Source organism: Meriones unguiculatus, chromosome 19, assembly GCF_030254825.1.
Source record: "Meriones unguiculatus strain TT.TT164.6M chromosome 19, Bangor_MerUng_6.1, whole genome shotgun sequence".
Taxonomy (NCBI): Eukaryota; Metazoa; Chordata; class Mammalia; order Rodentia; family Muridae; genus Meriones; species Meriones unguiculatus.
This window is the reverse complement of record NC_083366.1, coordinates 6,948,359-6,968,800: the sequence shown is the minus strand read 5'-3', so window position 1 is coordinate 6,968,800 and position 20,442 is coordinate 6,948,359. Positions and strand designations below refer to the sequence as shown.

The 20,442-nt window shown below is 44.1% G+C and overlaps 1 protein-coding gene across 2 annotated transcripts in view; it reads left to right on the top strand.

The window, feature by feature from the left end:
- Positions 1 to 20,442, top strand: part of Armc3 (armadillo repeat containing 3) — a 90,483-nt gene that overhangs the window by 51,990 nt on the left and 18,051 nt on the right. For both annotated transcript variants that reach the window (XM_021652249.2, XM_060372381.1), the window contains 2 exons: positions 12,733 to 12,982; positions 16,378 to 16,514. In XM_021652249.2, the coding sequence (XP_021507924.1) occupies positions 12,733 to 12,982; positions 16,378 to 16,514 (387 nt within the window). The remainder of the gene's footprint in view (positions 1 to 12,732; positions 12,983 to 16,377; positions 16,515 to 20,442) is intronic.

The following is a 20,442-nucleotide window of genomic DNA, read 5'->3' as shown; positions in this document are numbered from 1 at the left end:
CTTATCCTAAACATGCAAGCAGTGACCAGTGGCGTCAAAAGCATACTTTAATTACTGAACTAGAAGGAAAGCAAACACAGTTTTTTTTTTCTATTCTCTTGCTATATATAGTCTATAGACATGTGTATTGTAAAGCCTGTTTTATAATTCTGTGTTTTGTACGGGTGAGTTTTAAAGTGTGACAGTTAAACATAGCTTCAAAGACACAGTCATGGACCAAAATAGCTGCATTTCTCTGAAGAGGACAATGTTGAGTTTGGAGGCAGCTCCTGTTTTCTTTTTAGTAATGAGCTCTTTAATCAGGTAATAACTTTTCAGTGAAGCCCGCATATCCACAGATGCTAAGCTAACACCCACAAATGGGGGAGCAGTCGGTAATAACACTTAAGTGAAGCAATGGAATTGTAGGTGACATAATTAGGTCCTATATAATTTTGTTACATCAAAATACACAAACAACTTACATTTATGTAGCAAGCTGCCCAATTTGCTGCTTGTTAAAATAACATTGCATCTTCTTTACTTGAGCTGAATGAGTTATTAACCAGAGGTCAATATAGGAAGAGTTAAATGTCTTTACTAAAATACCAATAAATTTTGTCAAACAGAAATTTTAAAGTTTATGCAAACATTATACCAACGCCCGTATCTTAGAACAGAAAGTGATTGATGATGTTTGTTTCTTCGTGATTTGGATCACAGAAGTCAATAGTGGTTTCCCTCTAGAAGTCATCTGTTCTTACATGTGGTCTTTCATTTCTTTGCAGAATAAAGGTTAAAGAGTATGAAGCAATGGACAGGAATCAAAGTACTTATCTGAAGGGTAATTAAAGACAAGAATTGCCAGGGTCACTTGTTAGAAATGAAAGGAGAAAGAAATTGTTTTAAGTAGGTAATAAAAATAGGAGACAGTAAAAACAAACCTACCTAGAATAATGAAAAATGAGATGAAGAAGCAGTAAAAACTGGCCTGTGACTAGGTAGCCCCTTGTCTAATTCTCTGCCACTCTCCTTCCCTCGTATGCTGGTAATCTGCTTGACAGTTGTCTGTATGTAATGCTTTTTGGAAATGAGAAGCTATTAATTTTTGGATGTAGGAAATATCTTCAGTTGAATTTCATGTTTTATTTACCCTGTACTTTTCTACCCAATTAATCATTTCAAATTCTTAAATAATTTATGCAAGTGTGGAGCAAATGATTTGTGGTTGACATCTTTCTGAGTAGCTGATTCTACATGTAATGAGAATATTTTAAACACTTTATATCATCACTGCCATCTGTTGGATCTGACCAGAATTAGATTCAGAGTTGCCCCAAGAATGGAAAGATTCAGTATTTTTAATTTCCTTTGCACTGCTAACTAAATTTATCCTTTGATATACCATGGCAAGACTTGAAAATAAGTATAAATGTTGGTTGGGCATTTTTAAAAGGATCTTTTTGTAAAGATACAATTTTAGCAAGTAGCAACAAATAAATATTGAAAACAATAGCTGTAATCATTTTAATACCTACAAGAAAGTGGACACTGATAACTAAGGTTCGGCTCTTCACAGACTGTCATGTTCAACCACCTGACCCTGATTCTCCATGGCCTACCTTACCTCCATCAAGATAGTTTGAAAGACCTCAGAGTTCTTAAGACCCCCTTTCTCCCCACGCTCCTCTGGAACTTTCAGTTTGTTTGTTTTTAAATAGCTTCTCAACTGCCCATAAGAGCAGCAACCCAAGGAAGTTCTGAATTGTAGCATAATTGTAAAAATAAATTAATACAGACTGGTCACTTAAAGATAAATTAATTGTTGGGCCACCTTAAGCCTTTGAAATAGCAAAGACAAGTGTCTCTCTCTTTGTGTGACCTATGGCGAGGGCCACAAAAGCTGATGGTGAGTAAGAGGCCCACCCAAGGGTCTCTGTGCAGAGACGGAGTGCCCCACATTGCATGGGTGTGTGCCTGAGTGCTTTGCCAGCTCTTGAGCTTCCTCGACTGTTCATCCATGTCAATATGAATGACTGATTGTTTGGTATTATTGGTGTTTAAATTTCTCTTGACTAATACAGAAGCGAAGAAAAAAATCTCCCCCATTAAATAAAGCTGGAGGGAGGCAGGTAATATCAGTTTTAATGTCTACAAAAAATATTTGTTGAGTATTATGTCTAAGAAAACTATATAATATGTGAAGAAAAAATTTAAATGTATCCCAGGATAAATTCTTATATACTATTGCAAAAATCATGTAGCATCCCTCAAGAAACACCAGGATTCAGGCATGCTATCTGACAGGACTGTCACGTAGTCCAGTCTGCTCCGAAGTGGATTCTTATCTCTGGTCAGTGCAGAAAGTGTGTGTGTGCTTTAAAGCTGGGGTGAGGCTGAAGATCGCTATGCTGTGTTTATTATTTCACCACCTCTTTGTATACCCTTTAACTTGTAGACGTGGGACTGATTGTTCTTAGAGTCGCGTACTTTCCTGTAGAATGATGGCTGTAACATTGAGTGACGGCCAATTGTTTTGAAGACAAGAGTACAACAAAACACATGTGTTAAAAGTGGCCAAACGCCCCGGCTTCCCTTTTCGCTGGGCGTCTCTGGCGGGGGTGGCCGCACGCCCTCGAGGCGGCTGCGGTTGTGTGCTTGGACAGACAATGACCCGCCTAGACCCCTTGCAACCCTCAGGTTCGTTTAGGATTAGTACTCTCGGAACTCAGGTTAAAAACAGCTAAACAAATGGCCATAGAAACGAGCCCCGAACGGCGCAAGCTCAGCGCGTGCTCCCGGTGTGTGGGCGGACCCGCAGCCGCAGCGGGCGGTTACGTCCCGGCCGCGGAGGGTTGTCCCGAAGAAGCAGGTTTTCTGCCGCTCTCCTTCAGCCAGGGCGCCGGAACCGCGTCTTCACGCTGCCCCCTCGTGGCGGCTCGGGGGGAGGGGCAAACCAGACCGAGCCCTGTTTTAATGAAACGCACACTAATTTCATTTGAAACACTCTGGTGAGCCTAAAATAATATTTTGGGAGCATTATTAAAAGACTGCGATCTGGAAAGCATTTCATTGTGATCGTATTCTGCTGCTAACTACGCGGTTAGCTGATGTTTGTCTTTCTTTGTCCCTTTCTGAGGTGCAGTCATTTCAAAATGTTTTGACACCTTTTTTTTTTTAAAGCGGTGCCTGAATATCTGCCGTGCCCTGTTATCACCAGGACAAATGCAGCCCATTCAAGCAATAGACACTGATGAATCTCATTGTAATAATAATACAAAAAAGCTTATTTTAAAATTTTTGTTAGTGTTAATTTGCTGAAATTTTTTGGAAGTTTGGCAGTCTCCCAACATAAGTGACAGGCAACATAAATTGAGCTGGTTTAGGAGACCTGGTTTTGTTTGAAGAATGATCCTTTTCTTAAATTAAGGATAATATTCCAAAGAGCTTGTTACCTTAAAAGTCCTCTGAGAGCCCCTAAGATTGAACAGTAGGTAATGGCACTTGTCACTAATCCTGATGTCCTGAGTTCCATTCCCAGGTCCTCCACATAGTAAAAGGAGAGACCTGACCCTCCAGGGTTGCCCTGTGACCTGCACACACATGCCATGGGGCACACACGTTTGTAATAAACAAAGTAAGGAAAGTCCTTTGTATTTACGTGACAAAGCCGGAAGAGCCTTGGTGGCATTCTTATGAATTACTCCTTCATTGCTTCCATCCGAATCTGCTGAGTGCTTGTTTCTTAGATCTTCCCTTAGCCCCTCTATTCCCGCCTGTTTAGAAGCATCTTGACGTTACTTTGCTTATACTGGGCTGGGGGTGGGGTGGGGATCATACTGGAGCTAAAAAGCACCTAATTTTCAATAAAACTGCTCGATTTGCCATCCCTCCTTCGTGGGGGCTGACGGTTGCCAGACCTTGACAAACACTTTGAATTTGATTAGCTACCAGTTTTGTGAGGCTCAGTGAATCTCATAAAATGTTCAATTAGAAAATTATCCGTGCTGCTTTTATTACCTACAGAGCAGGGCTGATATTTGCATAACATTTTAAAGTTGCTGGTACTCCCTGATTTCCGGCATTACTGACTTTCACAGGAAATTATCAAACAGATTGGATACACTTAGATTATTTCTCTTTTAATTTGAAGCCTATTTAAACCTATACGTTATTTTGTATTCACCCTTGACTTTTCATATTAATCATTCCCCACACTTTCTCTTCACTTGGGAATAGTCCCTTATTGCTCATTAATTGTACCTACATGGAGAGACCCAGATCCAAACTCTGAAGACGCTGCCTTCGTTCTAGCCCTGCAGGTTCATTTCAGGCCTCTGGCTGAAAGGTTGTCTGAAAATGAAGGTTCCGTCCACACATAGAAACGGAGAAATACGGTCATATTTTCCTGCGGCAGATTCTGCTGCTGTTGGTAGCTGGCAGTTGTGGCCAAGCATTTAGCTATACCCTAGTGGGGTGTGTCTCTGGGTCCTGCAGCAGTCCTATGGGTGAAGGAATGTACTTGTCCCTGTCGTGTGCATTTGTTCATTTCTCACATGTAGAAGTGAGAAGTCGAGGCACAGTGCTTCCCCAGGTGATGAGAGGTAGGCAGGACATGCACGCGGGGACATGGCCTGTCCCACGTCCCTGGGCAGGACAGTTATTTCTCCCACCGTGCAGCTCATCCCCCACTCGCCAGTTGCTGAGCAAGCTTGGGAGGTTCTTGTTCTCCAGGGAGATGTTAATCTGCACCTTTAACCCAGACTCCTCCCTCTCATCTCTCCTTCCCTCCCATCTTCTCTACCTTCCTCATTTCTCAGCCCTTGAACAACAGCAAAGTGATTTGAGCAGAATTTACATTTGCTTTTCTTGGAAGGGGAAGGCAGCCTCTGAAAATACTGTTTTCTGAAATGACTGTAATGCTTAAAACAGTGACACTGGACATGATGCTGCAGCTATAACCCAGCACCTGGGAGGGAGAGGCAGATGTAGGAAGGTAAGATCATCTTTGAGTACGTCGAGGTTTACCTGAGCTGTGGGAACCAGGCTTCAGGCAAGCAAACAGATAAAATGAAACAAAGAGAATGCAGGAAAAGTCACAGTGTCAGTATATTAACCCTCGTCGGTAGTCAACTTCTTCAAGCAGCACTTCCCATCCGTCCGAATTGTCTTTTTCAACTAAGAAATAACAGATGGGATGTAGATTGCCCTTTGGTCTGTACCTCTGAGCCTCGGCCTGACAGGCATCCTGGCTCTTCCAACAGTTTCTTCTCTCTAGAAATGACTTCTGCTAGGGTGCGCTGGGCTTTTGTCGTTTATCTGGGAATTCACCTTTGAGCTTAGGATCCTTCTGTAGTCATACCACCACTTGCCCCAACTCTTTCTGTGCCAGTTCTGTGTGGGACACTGCCCCAGCTCTATAGACACAGAGGAGTGTAGACAAGGGCCCCAAGGACCTGCATTCTTCAAGCGTGAGTCTGGGAGATGGCAGGAAACAACTATTATAGTCTCGTTTTGAGACAGGGTATGGCTAGTGGTCCAGGCTATCCCAATCCTCCTGTGTCAGCCTCCCAAGTGCTAGTATTGCAGTGACCATCTAAAGGGGCAGCTTTTTAAGTGAAACAAAATACCACAGGGTCATGAAGAGGCATCACCCTCGGGTCGTAAGAGGAGACTCAGGGACCTGCTTGGAGCTAATTGAGGAAGAAGGACATGGGGGGAGGGGTCCTTTTTTTTTCAGTCATACTAGAGCATTCAGTGTCCTTATTGCGAACATAAAGTGATATCTTTAATTCCTGTGGGATCCTATTTCATGTCATTTACAGATACTGCAGACCGATTTCCAAGTTAACAAGAAACATTTAGTACCTGCAAAGCCACTTATCCTGAGCATCCAAACACCTTGACCATCACTCCTATTTTATTAGGAGATAAGCCAGCCACGTAAAATGAAGAGAGCTCACTCCCCACGGCAGGTAGTTAATTACTGGCAGAGCAGTCTGGGTTTTCAAACAGGGTAGCGGAAGTGAAGAACTGTGATGGAACAGATAGGTCAGTAAAGACGCCTTGTCACTCTGTGTCAGAAGATTACATGATTCCCTCAGACTTTGACTGACACCCTCCAAACCTGTAACAAAAAATAGTCATGCAGTCTGTGGAAGTGCCTGGCTGGAGCCTATAATTGTGTGGTTCTTCCACAGAAACCCTGGCAGAGAAGCTTTAAGAATGTTCTAGCAGCCTCAGAACAATACCTAAGGCAAATTATTATGATACAAACAATGTGCTGTCAATAGCTCCAAGTATTCTACTGCATCTTTATTTTCTTCTGTGGAACAAAACACAGTCATGTCCTTTATAATAATCATCTTACCACCTTAAAGTTTTTCATTGTAAGCATATGCCTGCAATTATGAGCCAAATATTCTTTAAATGCTGTTGAAAAGAAGACTCCTTGGCCAGTGCCGTCAGCCCTGGCGTGCAGCCACAGTGCCATCACGCTGAAGCTGAGGGCTGCTGCCAGCTGATCGCTGCTTTCGGCTCTGGAACTGACCACACGTTTTGTCGTTTTGGATTCGAGCCTTGCTTTTAACAGCTGAGTCCAACACAACACTTTAGGGATTATCATCTTTGTTGAAAAACAGACAGAGACAGGATGAGGGAGTGAGGGCTCCTGCTCTCCGCCGTCCGGCTCTGGCTGTGGTAGCCAGGAGATGTGCCTCCACCTGCTTGTCAGGGCCTGCAGAGCTTCACCTGTGTGGGTCTCCTGTCAGCTGGTGTGGCTACAGGGGCCTCTCTTCGCCACTGTAGCCTGGCTGTGCCAATATGTCTTCCTTGGAGTGACAAAACTCAGAGACATATGAAAAGTCATGCTGGTGGGAATGGTGGTGGTCGCTGTAAACAAACGGTTCTTATTGCCAATATTACCATCTGTTCTGCCGAGTTCCACATACCACGCTGTGTGTGGGCTCTGTTAAACAGATTCCCAGAATGCCCAAGGTCACCCTTGATTCATGTCATCAGTCGTTACAGATCTGCTGAACTTGACTCTTAAACCTGCAGAATGATTCAATTCCAGGACCAAATGGTGTGGCTTGGTAACACACCCAGAATCATTGCATGCAATGACAATGGCTTATAAAAGAAACAGATTCCTAAGACACTCTTTGTTTAAAGTAAAAAGCTCCATTATTTAACTTCATCTCAAAGATGTCTCAATAGACTGAGAACATCACAGTGAGGATGGAATGGACTGAGACCAGGCTAGACAATGAAGGTGGACACCCCAGTCTGTTGGCTCCCTAAAAGTCTTCCTCACCATGATGAGTTAATCCAAGCAGGAGGAAATGCAGGAGGGATGGGGAAGAGTGAGTAGGGCAAGGGGCGCCTCAGTGCAAAGATGTGAAATAGACCATAAGCCATCAGTTGATGCTACACGTGTAACTGAATTTTTCCTCGGGGAAATAGAGAATCCATTTTAGTTGTTTTGTTTTGTTCTGTGGTGGCTTTTTTGGCTGTTGTTTTCCTTTGTCTCTTTGTAGGTCTTCGGAATTTCAGTGAAAACTTCTGAATTCCATGACAAATGTGAAATAACTACATTTTGTTATGTTTGATTGCAAATTTCTGTGCCAAAACATTGTTTTCTGAACAACAACAGCAAAAAATTATGCAGATTTTAAAAAGGTTAAAGTTCAGGTTTTAAAAAAGAACTGAGTTTGGGGGTGTAGAGCCACTTTCTTGAGGAAAAGCCACTTGTGCCAAACAATGAAAGGGGATTATGCGCAAGAGGAGAGTTCTGGGAAGCAGGGAGAGCTTGTCCTGAGGTGAGAGACAGCAACAGGGATGGGGCGAGGGGGGGGTTGGGAGGGTTGGGGGGGGCAAAGAGGGAGGCAGGGCCATGCATGCAGGAGTCTGCAAGCTGTGGGGAGTCATCTGGGCTTTATCCTAACAGTGGAAACTGTGTAAGTTTGGAGTAAGCAGTGATTATAATTTTTAAATATTGCATTAGCTGTAGCACGAGACATGTTAGGACTTACTGGTTCCTCCCTTCATGATGAGCTTCTATTCCCACAAATCCATTGAAAACTGAAGTCCAAATGCTACTAGACCTGACATCTTAGCCTCAGAACATAACACACCGTAGGGTGCCAGGGAGGGGCCAGGTGAGAGCGGGGAGAGCCGAGAGCAGGCAATAGGAATGGAGCATGGCAAATAGCATCACATCGCCAACCTGTCAAATGTCTGAATTGAAAACCTGCAGTGTGGTTTCTGTTGAATGTCTGTCAATTCTGAAAAATCCTAACCCAAACTGGAAGTCAAGAACCGTGTGTGTGAAAGACCTCTGTATTTGTGTTAATCCGCAGGAGGTCAGGTTGCATTGGAGTATGGAGAGAAGGGAGAGAGCAGTAGCATGCACGGGCTTTGGTATAGCCAGGACCTGGTTAGCTTGGATCTACCCAACTGCTAGACTTCACCTCTGTTCTTCATGCTTACACACAGATGTTTTTATACATCTCCATATTTGTTGTTTAGCTTGTTTTAAAATTTTACAGTTTAAGTTCATTTGAGTAAACTCCAACTGGGTGGTGATGAATGATAGTAAATATCAGAAAATATTTTCTAACTATTGTGGTGACATATGGCCTTATAATTCTGGATTTTATAATACAGCAGTTTGACTTCTGTCTCATTTGCTTGGATAATGCTGTACTGTTAAGAAAACTGAAACATGTTTTTAAAATATGCCACCCGTCAGTTTCTGGATTTCCCCATTAGAGACGTCAAAAGAAAAACAAAACAAAACAAAATATCATGGGTTGGAAAGAAACATGGTCAATGCAATAATTAGTTTAATATGTAAATTTTGTATTATATTTCTGTCACTGTTACTACTTTGTGTTTAAGCAAAAGGGGTTTGGTTTTCTGCCCCAAGTTCATTTAGTAATGTTTAGAATGGTGTAGAACACAAGCTAGAGGTAAAGGGTGGAGAGCCAGCACATGCCTTTCTTCCCAGGGCTGGGAGCTCGCTTTATCTCCGGGAGGCTATTCTGCTCAGTGCAGTTAGAGCTGTCTTCCACTATGCACCAGACACTTTTTTATTAATTACCATTATATTATTATTTTGGTTTTTTGAGACAGGGTTTCTCTGGTAGCTCTGGCCATCCTAGATTCACATTGTAGACCAGGCTGGCCTCAACCTCACAGAGATCTGCCTGCCTCTGCATCCTGAGTGCTGGGATTACAGGCGTGCACCACTGTGCCTAGCTTTAAACTTGGGCTTTTTAAACAGCTAGGTTTTTTGGAATTCTTTTATTGTCTTCATAAAGAGCAAAGAAAAGAGCAGAAGGAAGTGATTCACAGACCAAGGCAAGGCATGTCTTTACCAGACAATGCCAACACTGAGCAGAAGGGCCCAGGGCTCAGGTGATCCTTAGAGAAATCCCTAGTCTTTTATTATTATTATTATTATTATTATTATTTTATTTTTCTTATTAGTTACATTTTGTTAACTCTGTATCCCAGCTGTATCCTGCTCCTTCTTTCCCTCCCCAATCCCACCCTCCCTCCCTCAACTCCTCCCTGCCCCTTTCCAAGTCCACTGATAGGGGAGGATCTCCCCCCCCCTTTCATCTGACCCTCTTTTATCAGGTAGCTTCAGGACTGGCTGCAAAATCCTCCTCTGTGGCCCCTACAGTACTGCTCCTCCCTTGGGGGGTGGGGATGTCAAAGAGCCTGCCATTGAGTTCTTGTTAGAAATAGTTCTTGTTCCCCTTACTATGGGAAACCAATTGGTTACTGAGCTACCATGGGCCACATTTGAGCAGAGGTTCTAGGTTATATCCATTCATGGAGGAATGGATACAAAAATTGTGGTATTTTTACACAATGGAATACTACTCAGCAATCAAAACAGAGGAAATCATGAAATTTGTAGGCAAATGGTGGGATCTAGAAAGGATCATTCTGAGTGAAGTATCCCAGAAGGAGAAAGACAAACATGGTATATACTCGCTTATATAGACCTACAAGATATGATAAACATAATGAAATCTATACACATAAAGAAGATAATCAAGAAAGCAGACACAGGGTAAGATGATCAATCCTCGTTTAGAAAGACAGATGGGATGTGCATTGAACGTATGACAGGAGTCTACTGAAGGCATCTGAAAGACTCTAACTAGCAGTGTTTCAAAGCAGATACTAAGACTCATAACCAAACCTTCAGCAGAGTACAGGGAATCATATGAAAGAAGGGGGAGTTAGAATGGATGTAGAAAGGATAGGAGCTCCACAAGGACCAAATATATCTGGGCACAGGATCTTTTCTGAGACTGACGCTCCACCAAGGACCATGAATGAAAATCCCTAAGAAACCTGCTGTTTCTTAGTTCTGTTGTCATTGTTCCTCCTCCTCCTCCTCCTCCTCCTCCTCCTCCTCTTCCTCTTCCTCCTCCCCCTCCTCCTCTTCTTCTTCTTCAATACAGATAGGCTTTTTTTTTTTTTCATCATCTTTTGTGTGTATTTTGCCTGTCTGTATGTCTGTACACCATTTGAATGCCTGGTTCCCAGGAAGACTAAGAGAGGGCATTTGATCTCCTGGAGCTGAAGTTATAGGTGGTTTTAAAGAGTAAGACTTCTTACTCTTCTAAGGACCTGGGTTACTAGGTCTGAAGAGTAGTAAACCTTCTCTCCAGCCCCTTATTCTTTAGTTTCTTCTTTTTGTGAGAAACTGAAAACAAACAAACACACAAACAGAAAACACCATACTTTTTTAATTTTCCAAAAGAAGAGAAGAGAACTTCCCACGCGTGAACGAGGGGCGTGTGTCCTGCACAAGGCGTGCAGTGCTTGAAGACCTGAAGCGTGTGGCATGAGAGGCAGCTGCACCGAGTGCCTGAACAAATAACTCAAAAGAAGAGGGGTTTGACAGGGGGTCAGTGTGTGCCAGTTAGAAAAGTGCATTGAGCCTGAACGTCCAGAGATCAGCAAGGAGCTCTGTGTAAACCATGTGTAAGCCCTGGGCTCCAGCCCTGGCATGTGCGTGCGTGCGTGCGTGCGTGCGTGCGTGTGTGTGTGTGTGTGTGGTGCACACATACACAGAGAGAGAGAGTCACACGCATAGATGCAGAAAGTTTAAAATTCAGTATTTGAACTATAAAAGTACGTAAACAAAAATATGAGAAGTTCCTGATAAGAGTTGACACTAAATCTTTTTTATTCTTTATTTTTAGCTGTTTGACGTAGATTAAATGCACAATTTTTCCTATTCATAAAACCAGATGACCACCATGTCAGTTAATAATAAGAAAGAATTAGAATTGAAATTATCTTGAGTATTTTCTCCCCAAGGAAAGGAAATTAAACATTGACCCTCAGCTACTAAAGGAAGGGTTAACTGTACCTGAGAGGAAGCATGGGAAAGAAACTGGGTATCCCCTCACCATCGAGGCAGCAAGTATGTTGGAAGGCCTGATCTAGCAAGCCGAGGGTCAGGCCTGCCAGCCCACCACCAACCCCCGACCCGTTCTCTTTCCTTCTGAGCTGGTTTATATGGGCATCACAGCCCTCCCCTCCCCAAGGACCACTGGCCTCCCAACCCAGATTTTGTCTCTGCTCTGAGGGACAGGATAATTGTCATGACTTTTGTGTTTGAGGACACCGGTCCTCCCTCACAATAAGCAGATTTAGGTGACGCTGCCAAATTAAATGAATTCAGGCATTGCTGGCTATACCAGGCAGCTTTATCTCCCCGCCCCCCACCACACCACCTTTCTGGTTTTATGATGCAATCCTAAATGAAAAAGAATGTCCAATATGAATTTGAGATGTTCGTGTTACTAAAGTGTCAGTAATTTTTGTTGTCTTGATGACGTGATGATTTAGGTAAATGGTTGTTGTTATTGTTGGTGTGATTTTGTGTTGCTGGGGACTGAGCCTAGAGCCAGGCACTGGGCATGTAGGTAATGGCGCTACGACTGAAGTGCACATTTCCAGGCCCCTTTTGCGTTTATGCTTTTTCTTTAGAGACTGTCTCACCAAGTAGCCAGGCTAAACTTGAGCTCACTTCATAGTCCAGACAGACCTTGATCTCCTCCTGTCCCCAGAGCTGAGCTGAGAGCCCCGGCAGGTCGGCCCGTAGCCCCAGACTGCAGAGCAGGTGTGCTCCCTACATCTTATACACAGGGCTATTTCTCACGCACTTGACACAGTACAGGCCCTCACATCAAAGGCTCTAAATCTTTAACCACCGTAAGCCTCTCTTGCCAAAAATGCACGACTCCTTTGTCAAGTACTAAGGGCTTGCAGTCATCAGCCGTGGGGCACAAAGGCAGCAGGGACCCGCTGGTCCCATCACACCCACAGTGGGGCAGTCAGCTTTCTCCACTCAAACAGTTCGGTCAGGTTTTCCCCATCTTAATTACACCCTCAAAGACATGAAACCGAATCTAGACAGCCCATCACGAAGACTCTTCCCAAGTGACTCCAGCTTGTTGACAATTAAAACTCATCTTCGCTGAGGAAAGTAACTGAACACCAGGCACTGAAGAGTCCTGACACGTTTGGGTCATGCGTTTTTCTGGAACCCAAAGGATTACCTGATTTCATTCATTTTCCCCCAGACTGCACTTAGCTCACTAGCACCCATCTCTGGGTTCATTAAGCGTTGTCTCCGTGCTTACTCGTGAATTCGGTGGCAAACTCTTCTGCTACCTCCTTGAACTGAATGGCATCCTTTCTCCCTGCTGTGCACAGCGCCGCCGCAGAAGCAGACGCCATCAACCCTCTGATCAACATCCTGTCGAGCAAGCGCGACGGAGCCGTCGCCAACGCCGCCACGGTGCTGACCAACATGGCCATCCAGGAGCCCCTGCGAGCCATCATCCAGAACCACGAGATAATGCACGCGCTGCTGGGCCCGCTGCGCTCCACCAACACCGTGGTGCAGAGCACCGCCGCGCTCACGGTGGCCGCCACTGCCTGCGACGTGGAGGCCCGCTCCCAGGTGAGGCTGACCGAGGCTGGGGTCCCGCCTCTGCTCAGACCTCGCCCCAATCTCCTCTGACTGTCCCCGCTCCCGCTGACACGGAGGGTTCCTTTCTACCCGTCCACGGGGCGGCCCCTAGCCTCTGGGTGTTTACGCCAGCACTGTGCTGAGCGCTGGTACCGTGACGCCAAGCCACAGTGCCGTGGCCGTGCAAGCCCGCGCTTGCCTGGGTCTGTCTAGCCTGGAACACTGCAGAGGCTTCCCTGCCTTCCCCCCATGCTGAGCCTTCAGCGCGTGACCCTCCTCACACCATTTGCAAGACTCGGGTAAGAACAAGGTGGGCTTTCTAGGCAAATCCCTGCACCCGATGCTCAACAGCACTTCCTAGAACACCATAACGTAGAAATACCCGCTGTATGCCTAAGTCCATGCGAATGTCAACTCTTACTTCACCTCCGCCATTTCTCTGAAGGGAAAGGTAACCTCTCTTTTTATCCACCCGGTAAACAGCTCTTCCCTTTTAAAGCCAGCTCTGCCACCTCCCCCGCTGCCGGGCCTTTCTCCAGCCCTGCAGCTTAGCTAACCTCCCTCTTTGCTTCTGTTACTCCCTGAGTCTCTACCTGCCATTCCTACACCGCATTTCATGGTTCTTGAAAAAAAAAAAAAAAGTACACTCCTTCAAGCTTTGGGGAAAGGAACGGAATTTTCTGCCCTGTGTCCATGTTACTACTATTTTACTAGGACACAATGTTCATTTCTGTGTTATTTATCTACAGGGTCTCACTGCCCAACCCATGCTGGCTTCTGGCCTGGGGCTCAAGATCCTCCTCCCTCCACCCTCGACAGCAGGGGTGTGTCTCCACACCTGACTTTGATAATTCCTACTTAATGAATAGCTGTTAAGTGAATGAGGAAAAAAAATGAATGGATAGAGGAATTAATAAGTCAGCTCTCTGCCAAAGGAACACACGGCATTAGATTTCTATCTTGTTTTATACCCAGAAAAAAAATATGGTCAGAAATGTGGCTTCCTAAGTGTGCCACCCTTCAAACATAGAGTTCTGTGTGCTGACATGTGGGTGTGCCGGAGTGCCTGTTTTGACTTGAGAAATCTGTTTTTGTTTCTTTTATTAATTTTTTATTAATTACACTTTATTCACTTTGTATCCCCCCTGCAGCTCCCTCCCTCCTCCCCTCCCAATCCCTCCCTTCCTCTTCCCTCTCCGCTCATGCCCCTCCCCAAGTCCACTGATAGGGGAGGTCTTCCTTTCCTTCCTTCTGATCCTAGTATATTAGGTCTCATCAGGAGTGGCTGCATTGTCTTCCTCTGTGGCCTGGTAAGGCTGCTCCCCCCACAGAAGGAGGTGATCAAAGGGCAGGCCAATCAGTTCATCTCAGAGGCAGTCCTTGTTCCCATTACTATGGAACCCACTTGGACACTGAACTGTCTTGGGCTACATCTGTGCAGGGGTTCTAGGTTATCTCCATGCATGGGCCTTGGTTGGAATATCAGTCTCAGAAAAGACCTATGTCCAGATTTTTTCGTTCTGTTGCTCTCCTTGTGGACCCCCTGTCCTCTCCAAGTCTTACTATTTCCCACTTTTTTCATAAGATTCCCTGCACTCTGCCCAAAAGTTGGCAATAAATCTCAGTATCTGCTTTGATACCCTGCGGGTAGAGCCTTTCAGAGGCCCTCTGTGGCAGGCTCCTGTCCTGTTCCCTGTTTTCTCCTTCTTCTGATGTTCATCTTCTTTGCCTTTCTGAATGGGGATTGAACATTTTAGGCAGAGTTGTCCTTCTTGATTAGTTTGTTTAGGTGTACAGATTTTAGTATGTTTATCCTATATTATATGTCTAATATCCACACAATGGAATATTACTCAGCAATAAAAAAAAAACAAGGAAATCATGAAATTGGCAGGTAAATGGTGGAAACTGGAAAAGATCATCCTGAGTGAGGTGTCCCAGAAGCAGAAAGACACACAGGATATATACTCACTTATAAGTGGATATTAGACATATAATATAGAATAAACATACCAAAATCTGTGCACCTAAAGAAACTAATCAAGAGGGAGAATTCTTGAAAATGGATCCTTGTCCACGTGGGCTCTTGGCTTTGAATGCCGCCTTTGACTGTTCTGGGGAACGCTCTTTTCATTCTCTAGACTCAGAGAAGGTGGTGCTACCTCTCACACACAAGACCAGAGCACTTCCAGACCTTTCTTTTCCTAGTTGGAATTTCATCCCGAGAAAGTATTTAATGGTGTAGTTAACATAGCTCCATCCTGCCTCTTTTTTACTCTTTTGATTTTCTATTCCCCAAAGAAACAACTTTCACATCATTTAAAAAAAAAAAAAAAAAAAGCACCTTTTTCTAGAGACTTGTTCTAGCATGGCTTTGGCTATGCTGCTAACCTGGGCCATGGCGTGTTGTGAGCACTAGCCCAAGTGCACGAGTGTGTGAGTGCAACAGGGTGTGTGTGTGTGTGTGTGTGTGTTAGTGCCACTATAACAAGCTACTGGTGTTTCATAACTTAAAACAAGAAAAATCTATTAATTTAGGGAATCTGAGGCCAGATCCCCCCAAATAGGTCTTGGGAGAAAAAATTAAAAAGTCTGAAGTGCTGTGTTTCTCTGAGGGATTTTTTTTTGGGGGGGTTGGGGGGAATGAGGAGTGAGGTTCAATGCCATTGGCCATTCCAGCTTTTGGCCTAGAGACACCTGCATTCTTTGGCTTACGGTCCCTTCTTCTGCCTTCAGAGATGATCACAACAGCACTCGTGCCTCCACATCCTGTCTGTTTCTGGCACTCCTGTCTTCTTCTGTTGGGAGCTTTGCAATGACACTGGGCTGCTTGAGAATGCAGTCATTTCCCAATCTCAACATCTTTAATTTTATCACCTGTACAAAGTCTGTCAGGATAGTGAACTGTCAGTGTTCAGGTGACTCAGCACAGAGTACCCCATACTGCAGGGAGGAGATGGACTCCCACCACTCACCCAGGGAAAGTTTGGAAGAACTCTAAAATGACTTTTCTTGGGCTTCTCTGCTTAGAATGGAAAACTGGCAGACTTCCCCCTGAATTTAATAACTCTAAATTGACACATTCTAAAACCGTCTTTGCACAGTTGAAACCTTTGCATAGTCAATGAGATTTTTTTTTCTAATGTATGAATGTTGATTTTTCTATTCCCCAATGTGCTGCTGAGGATGGAACCTGAACACAGCATACGTGAACAACCCATGAACCATATTGACAGGACGGTCCTGGGATTTTGGAATACAATCTTGCTCTGTAATGGAGGCTGGCCTTGAACTTGGGAGCCACTTGCCCCAGCCACTGAGTACTGAGATTATTGCCAGGCTGGTTTCTATGCTCTTAACATGTCAGTTTTGATTTCTGCTTGTAGTTGAAGAACTGTGGTGGGCTGGAGCCGCTGGTTGAGCTCCTGCACTCCAAGAATGATGAGGTGCGAAGGCATGCGAGCTGGGCCGTGATGGTCTGTGCCAGCGACGAGCTGATGTCTGTTGAGTTATGCAGGCTCGGGTGAGTGGCCATTCCTTGTGTGTACCTCAGGTGGAAAGCACAAAGGAGAGAAACAGACCCCTCAGGTCCACGGAGCACCAAGTAGAGCCCACACTGTCATTTAGCATTGAGGAAGGGCCCCCTGGGACAGGATGAGCTCCCCTTGCCTGCCCACCTGAGGGTCCCTTCCCTCAGTGCTCCACACTCCATTTCCTTTTCCACTTCATCTCGATAAATGGTTCTCTTTCACTTTCCACAAACACAGTCCTGTTTATCTCCCAGCCTCACGGCAAAACATAAGCTGTGGCCACTGCTGTCATCTTTGTTCATCACTTCACCAAACCCTTCACCTGGTATCTGTATTAGCATGCTCCCCACAATTCATGCTCCCCACAAGCTGCAGGTGAACTTAGTTCTCTTTAGCATAGTAGCAGAGGAAGTTTGAAGGTTCCCACATATCTCCAAGCATTTGTTCTTATTATATAATTTTGTTACCTAAATCTAAGTTCTCAATCTAAGTTCTCATATTCTTTTCCTATGAAATGAACAATGATAGAGAAGGCCATAGCCAGGTGCGGTGGTGCTCACCTGTAATCTCAGCAACTCTGGGAGGCAGAGGCAGGTAGCTTGGTGGGAGTTCCAGTCTAGCCTGGTCTACATAGAGTGAGTACAGGACAGCAAAGGTTACACAGAGAAACCCTGTCTCAAAAAACCAAAACAAACAAAAAAGTCAGGGGCAGACCAACTCACTGCCAAATTCCCCCAAGTCTTTAGAGGACAGCTAACACCAAGACTCCTCAAACTGTTCTGTAAAGCAAAAGGGAAGGGAACACCACCACACTCACTCTGTGAAGCCAGTATTACCCTAACTCACAATTGGATAAGGGTACAACCATAAAAGAAAACAACAGACCAATCTCCGTAATGACACAGACACAAAAATTCTTCTAATGATTCCAAGAACACACAAAGAAGACTTGACACTCTACTTGTCTGTAGCGTAACAGAGTGAAAAAGTGGACTGAAGTCACGTGACCTTTTACTTGCTGGAGAAAAGACATCTGACAAGGTTCAACAGGCCCTCATGATAAAAGCCCCAAAGAAAGTCGGGGGAAAGGCTACACACAACAAACCTATAAGCCAATGCTTATAAGTGGAGAAAAACTAAAATCAGTTTCTCTGAAATCAAGAATAAGACAGAGGCATCTACAGTGACTGCTCTGATTAAGCAGTGTGCAAAGTCTTAGAACAACAAGAGAAAGAAATGAACAAATAGAAAAAATCAGATTGTCTCTGTTTGCAGACAGCTTAATCTTTTATTTAAAAGAGCATACACACATTGTGGAAAAACTCTCAGAACTGCCAAGCACTCTCAGAAACCAGCAGAATCTAAAAACAACATCCAAAAATCGGTAGCTTTTTCTGTGTGCCAATATTAAACTTGTTACAAAAGAAATGGGAGTGAAATGAATCCCATCAACAATCATTTTTTTAAAATCTAGAATAAATATAACCTGAGAAGTAAGAGACCTCAGAGATGAAAGCTTTAAGACACTGAGGGATGAAGTTGAAGAACACACTAGAAGATGGAAAGAGGTCCCATGCTTTTGGATTGGCATAATCAATAATGTGAAAGCATCCATACTTCAAAGGCAATCTGTATACTGAGTGTAATACCTATCAAAATTCCAATGACATTTTTCACAGAATTAGAAGAATCAATTTTGAAATTCATATGAAAACATAAGGAACTCAGAAGAGCCAAAGCAGCCCTCATCAGAAAGAGCAATGCTAGGGGTATCCCAATAGTCAACCTCAAATTACACTACAGAGCCACAGTAACATCACAGCCCCATGATTATTGACAAAGATGTGAAAAATACACATCAAAGAAGAGACAGCATGGTTGACAAATGACACAGGGGAAATGGCTGTCCACATACAGAAGAACGGATAGAGTCACCTCTCATACTATAGAAAGATCAACTTGACTTGGTTAGAAGACCCCAATGTAGGGCACGAAACCTTGAAACTGCTAGAGGAAGACAAAACTAAAACATGTCTAAACATCGGCTCAGGTGAGAACTTGGAGAAAGAGACTCAAGAGCATGGAAAATGATCCCAAGAATTCACAAGAGAGATAGCATTTCTCATTTAGGCACACAGGAAGTGATCATCATCATGAGCAGACAGCAGCAGCAAGTGGGCATCAGCGTGAGCAGACAACCTTCTCAGTAGAACAATATCTTCAGTAACTGCATAACAGATTATAAGGGATTGATAACTAGAACACATGAAACCTGCGAAGATCAGACATCAGAAGAATCATACAGCCAATCAATAGGCCAAAGAACTGAACAGATACTCCTCAAGAGAAGAAAACAAATGACTAACAGATGTCTGGAAAGCTGTCCAACATCCTTAGCCATCAGAAAAATTCAAATTCAAATTATTTTGGTATTCCTTCTCACCCAGTCAGAATGGTTGGCATCAAGAAAACAAGTGATGATGAACGCTGATAAGGATGTAAACACAGCCAGAGAGAAGGTAACCTGCATCCAAAGAACTGTAAGTAAACACACCACAGGGACCATCCAAATGCACACCCCAAATGGTTGAGAAATAGACCTAGCCCAGACGTTTATTAACAAACAGAAAAAAAAAATGTGGTATAACACACACCATATCCAACCATTAAGAAAACTGCAGTTGTGGCATCTGGAAAAGTGGACAGAACTGGAGATCACTGAATGAAATTCAGATCTAAACTCAGAAAAATGCATGTTTTTTCTTCTCTGTGGAATCTAGATTAAATTTATATGTATATGCATACTGTGCTGATTTAAATAGGAATGGCCTCTAGAGACCCCTGTGAATGCTTGGCCCATAGGGAGTGGCTATTAGGAGGTGTGGCCTTGTTGGAGTGGGTGTGGCCTTGTTGGAGGAAGTGTGTCACTGTGGGCTTGGAGTCTCCCGCGCTCCAGCTACTGCCAGTGTGTGCCACACAGTTTTCTTTCTACTGCCTCCAAATCAAGATGTAGAACTCTTGGCTCGTCCAGCACCCGCCGTATATACCATGCTGCTCAGCAGGGTGATAATGGACAAAATCTCTGAAGCTGTAAGCCAGCCCCAATTAAGTGTTTTCCTTGGTCATGGTGTCTCTTCACAGCAATAAAACCCTAAGACTTATAGCGACATGTTTAAAAGGAGACCCTGAGAGGGAAAGACAAATCTTAAGGGAGTGATAAAGGAGAAAAGAGAAGTTAATGGAATATGTGTGACATGTATTCTGTTACAAAAAGAAGGGATCAGAGGGTGAAGGGATAGAGGGACAGAGAGGATGAGGAAGGCCAGTGAGGATACAAATTAGAATAAAGTGCAATAACACATAGGTATAAAAGTGTCAGATAGAACTTATGACTTTGCTTTTGTTTCCTGATTTTTGGTTTTAGACATGGGTTTCTCTGTGTAGCCCTGGCTGTTCTGGAACCCATTCTGTAGAACCCATTCTGTAAGCTCAGAGATCTCCTGGCCTCTGCCTCCTGAGTGTTGGGATTATAAATGTTAACCATATCTGCCTGGAACCCATTACTTTGTATGCCAACCTAAACATTTAAAGAAATGCCAAAAATGAACAAGGAATTTCTCCTTTAAAATACGCATTCATCTGTTTTTCGTTGCTGTAACAGTGCCTGAGAAAGAAGCAAAGAGGGAAGATTTACTCTGGCTCATGGCCGCAGACGTTCTTTATCGTGGTTGCTTGGTCTTTGGACCTGTGGTGAAGCGTTGCCTCAGAGCAGGAGCACAGGGCTAGGCAGGGTTGTTCCCTCATGCCAGTTAGAAAGCAAAGAGGGCAAGGGATAGGCTCCCAGGAGCCAGTTCAAGGACAAACACCAGTGACCTAACTCCCTCCCACAGGACCCCACTTCAGGGATTCCATCACCTCACA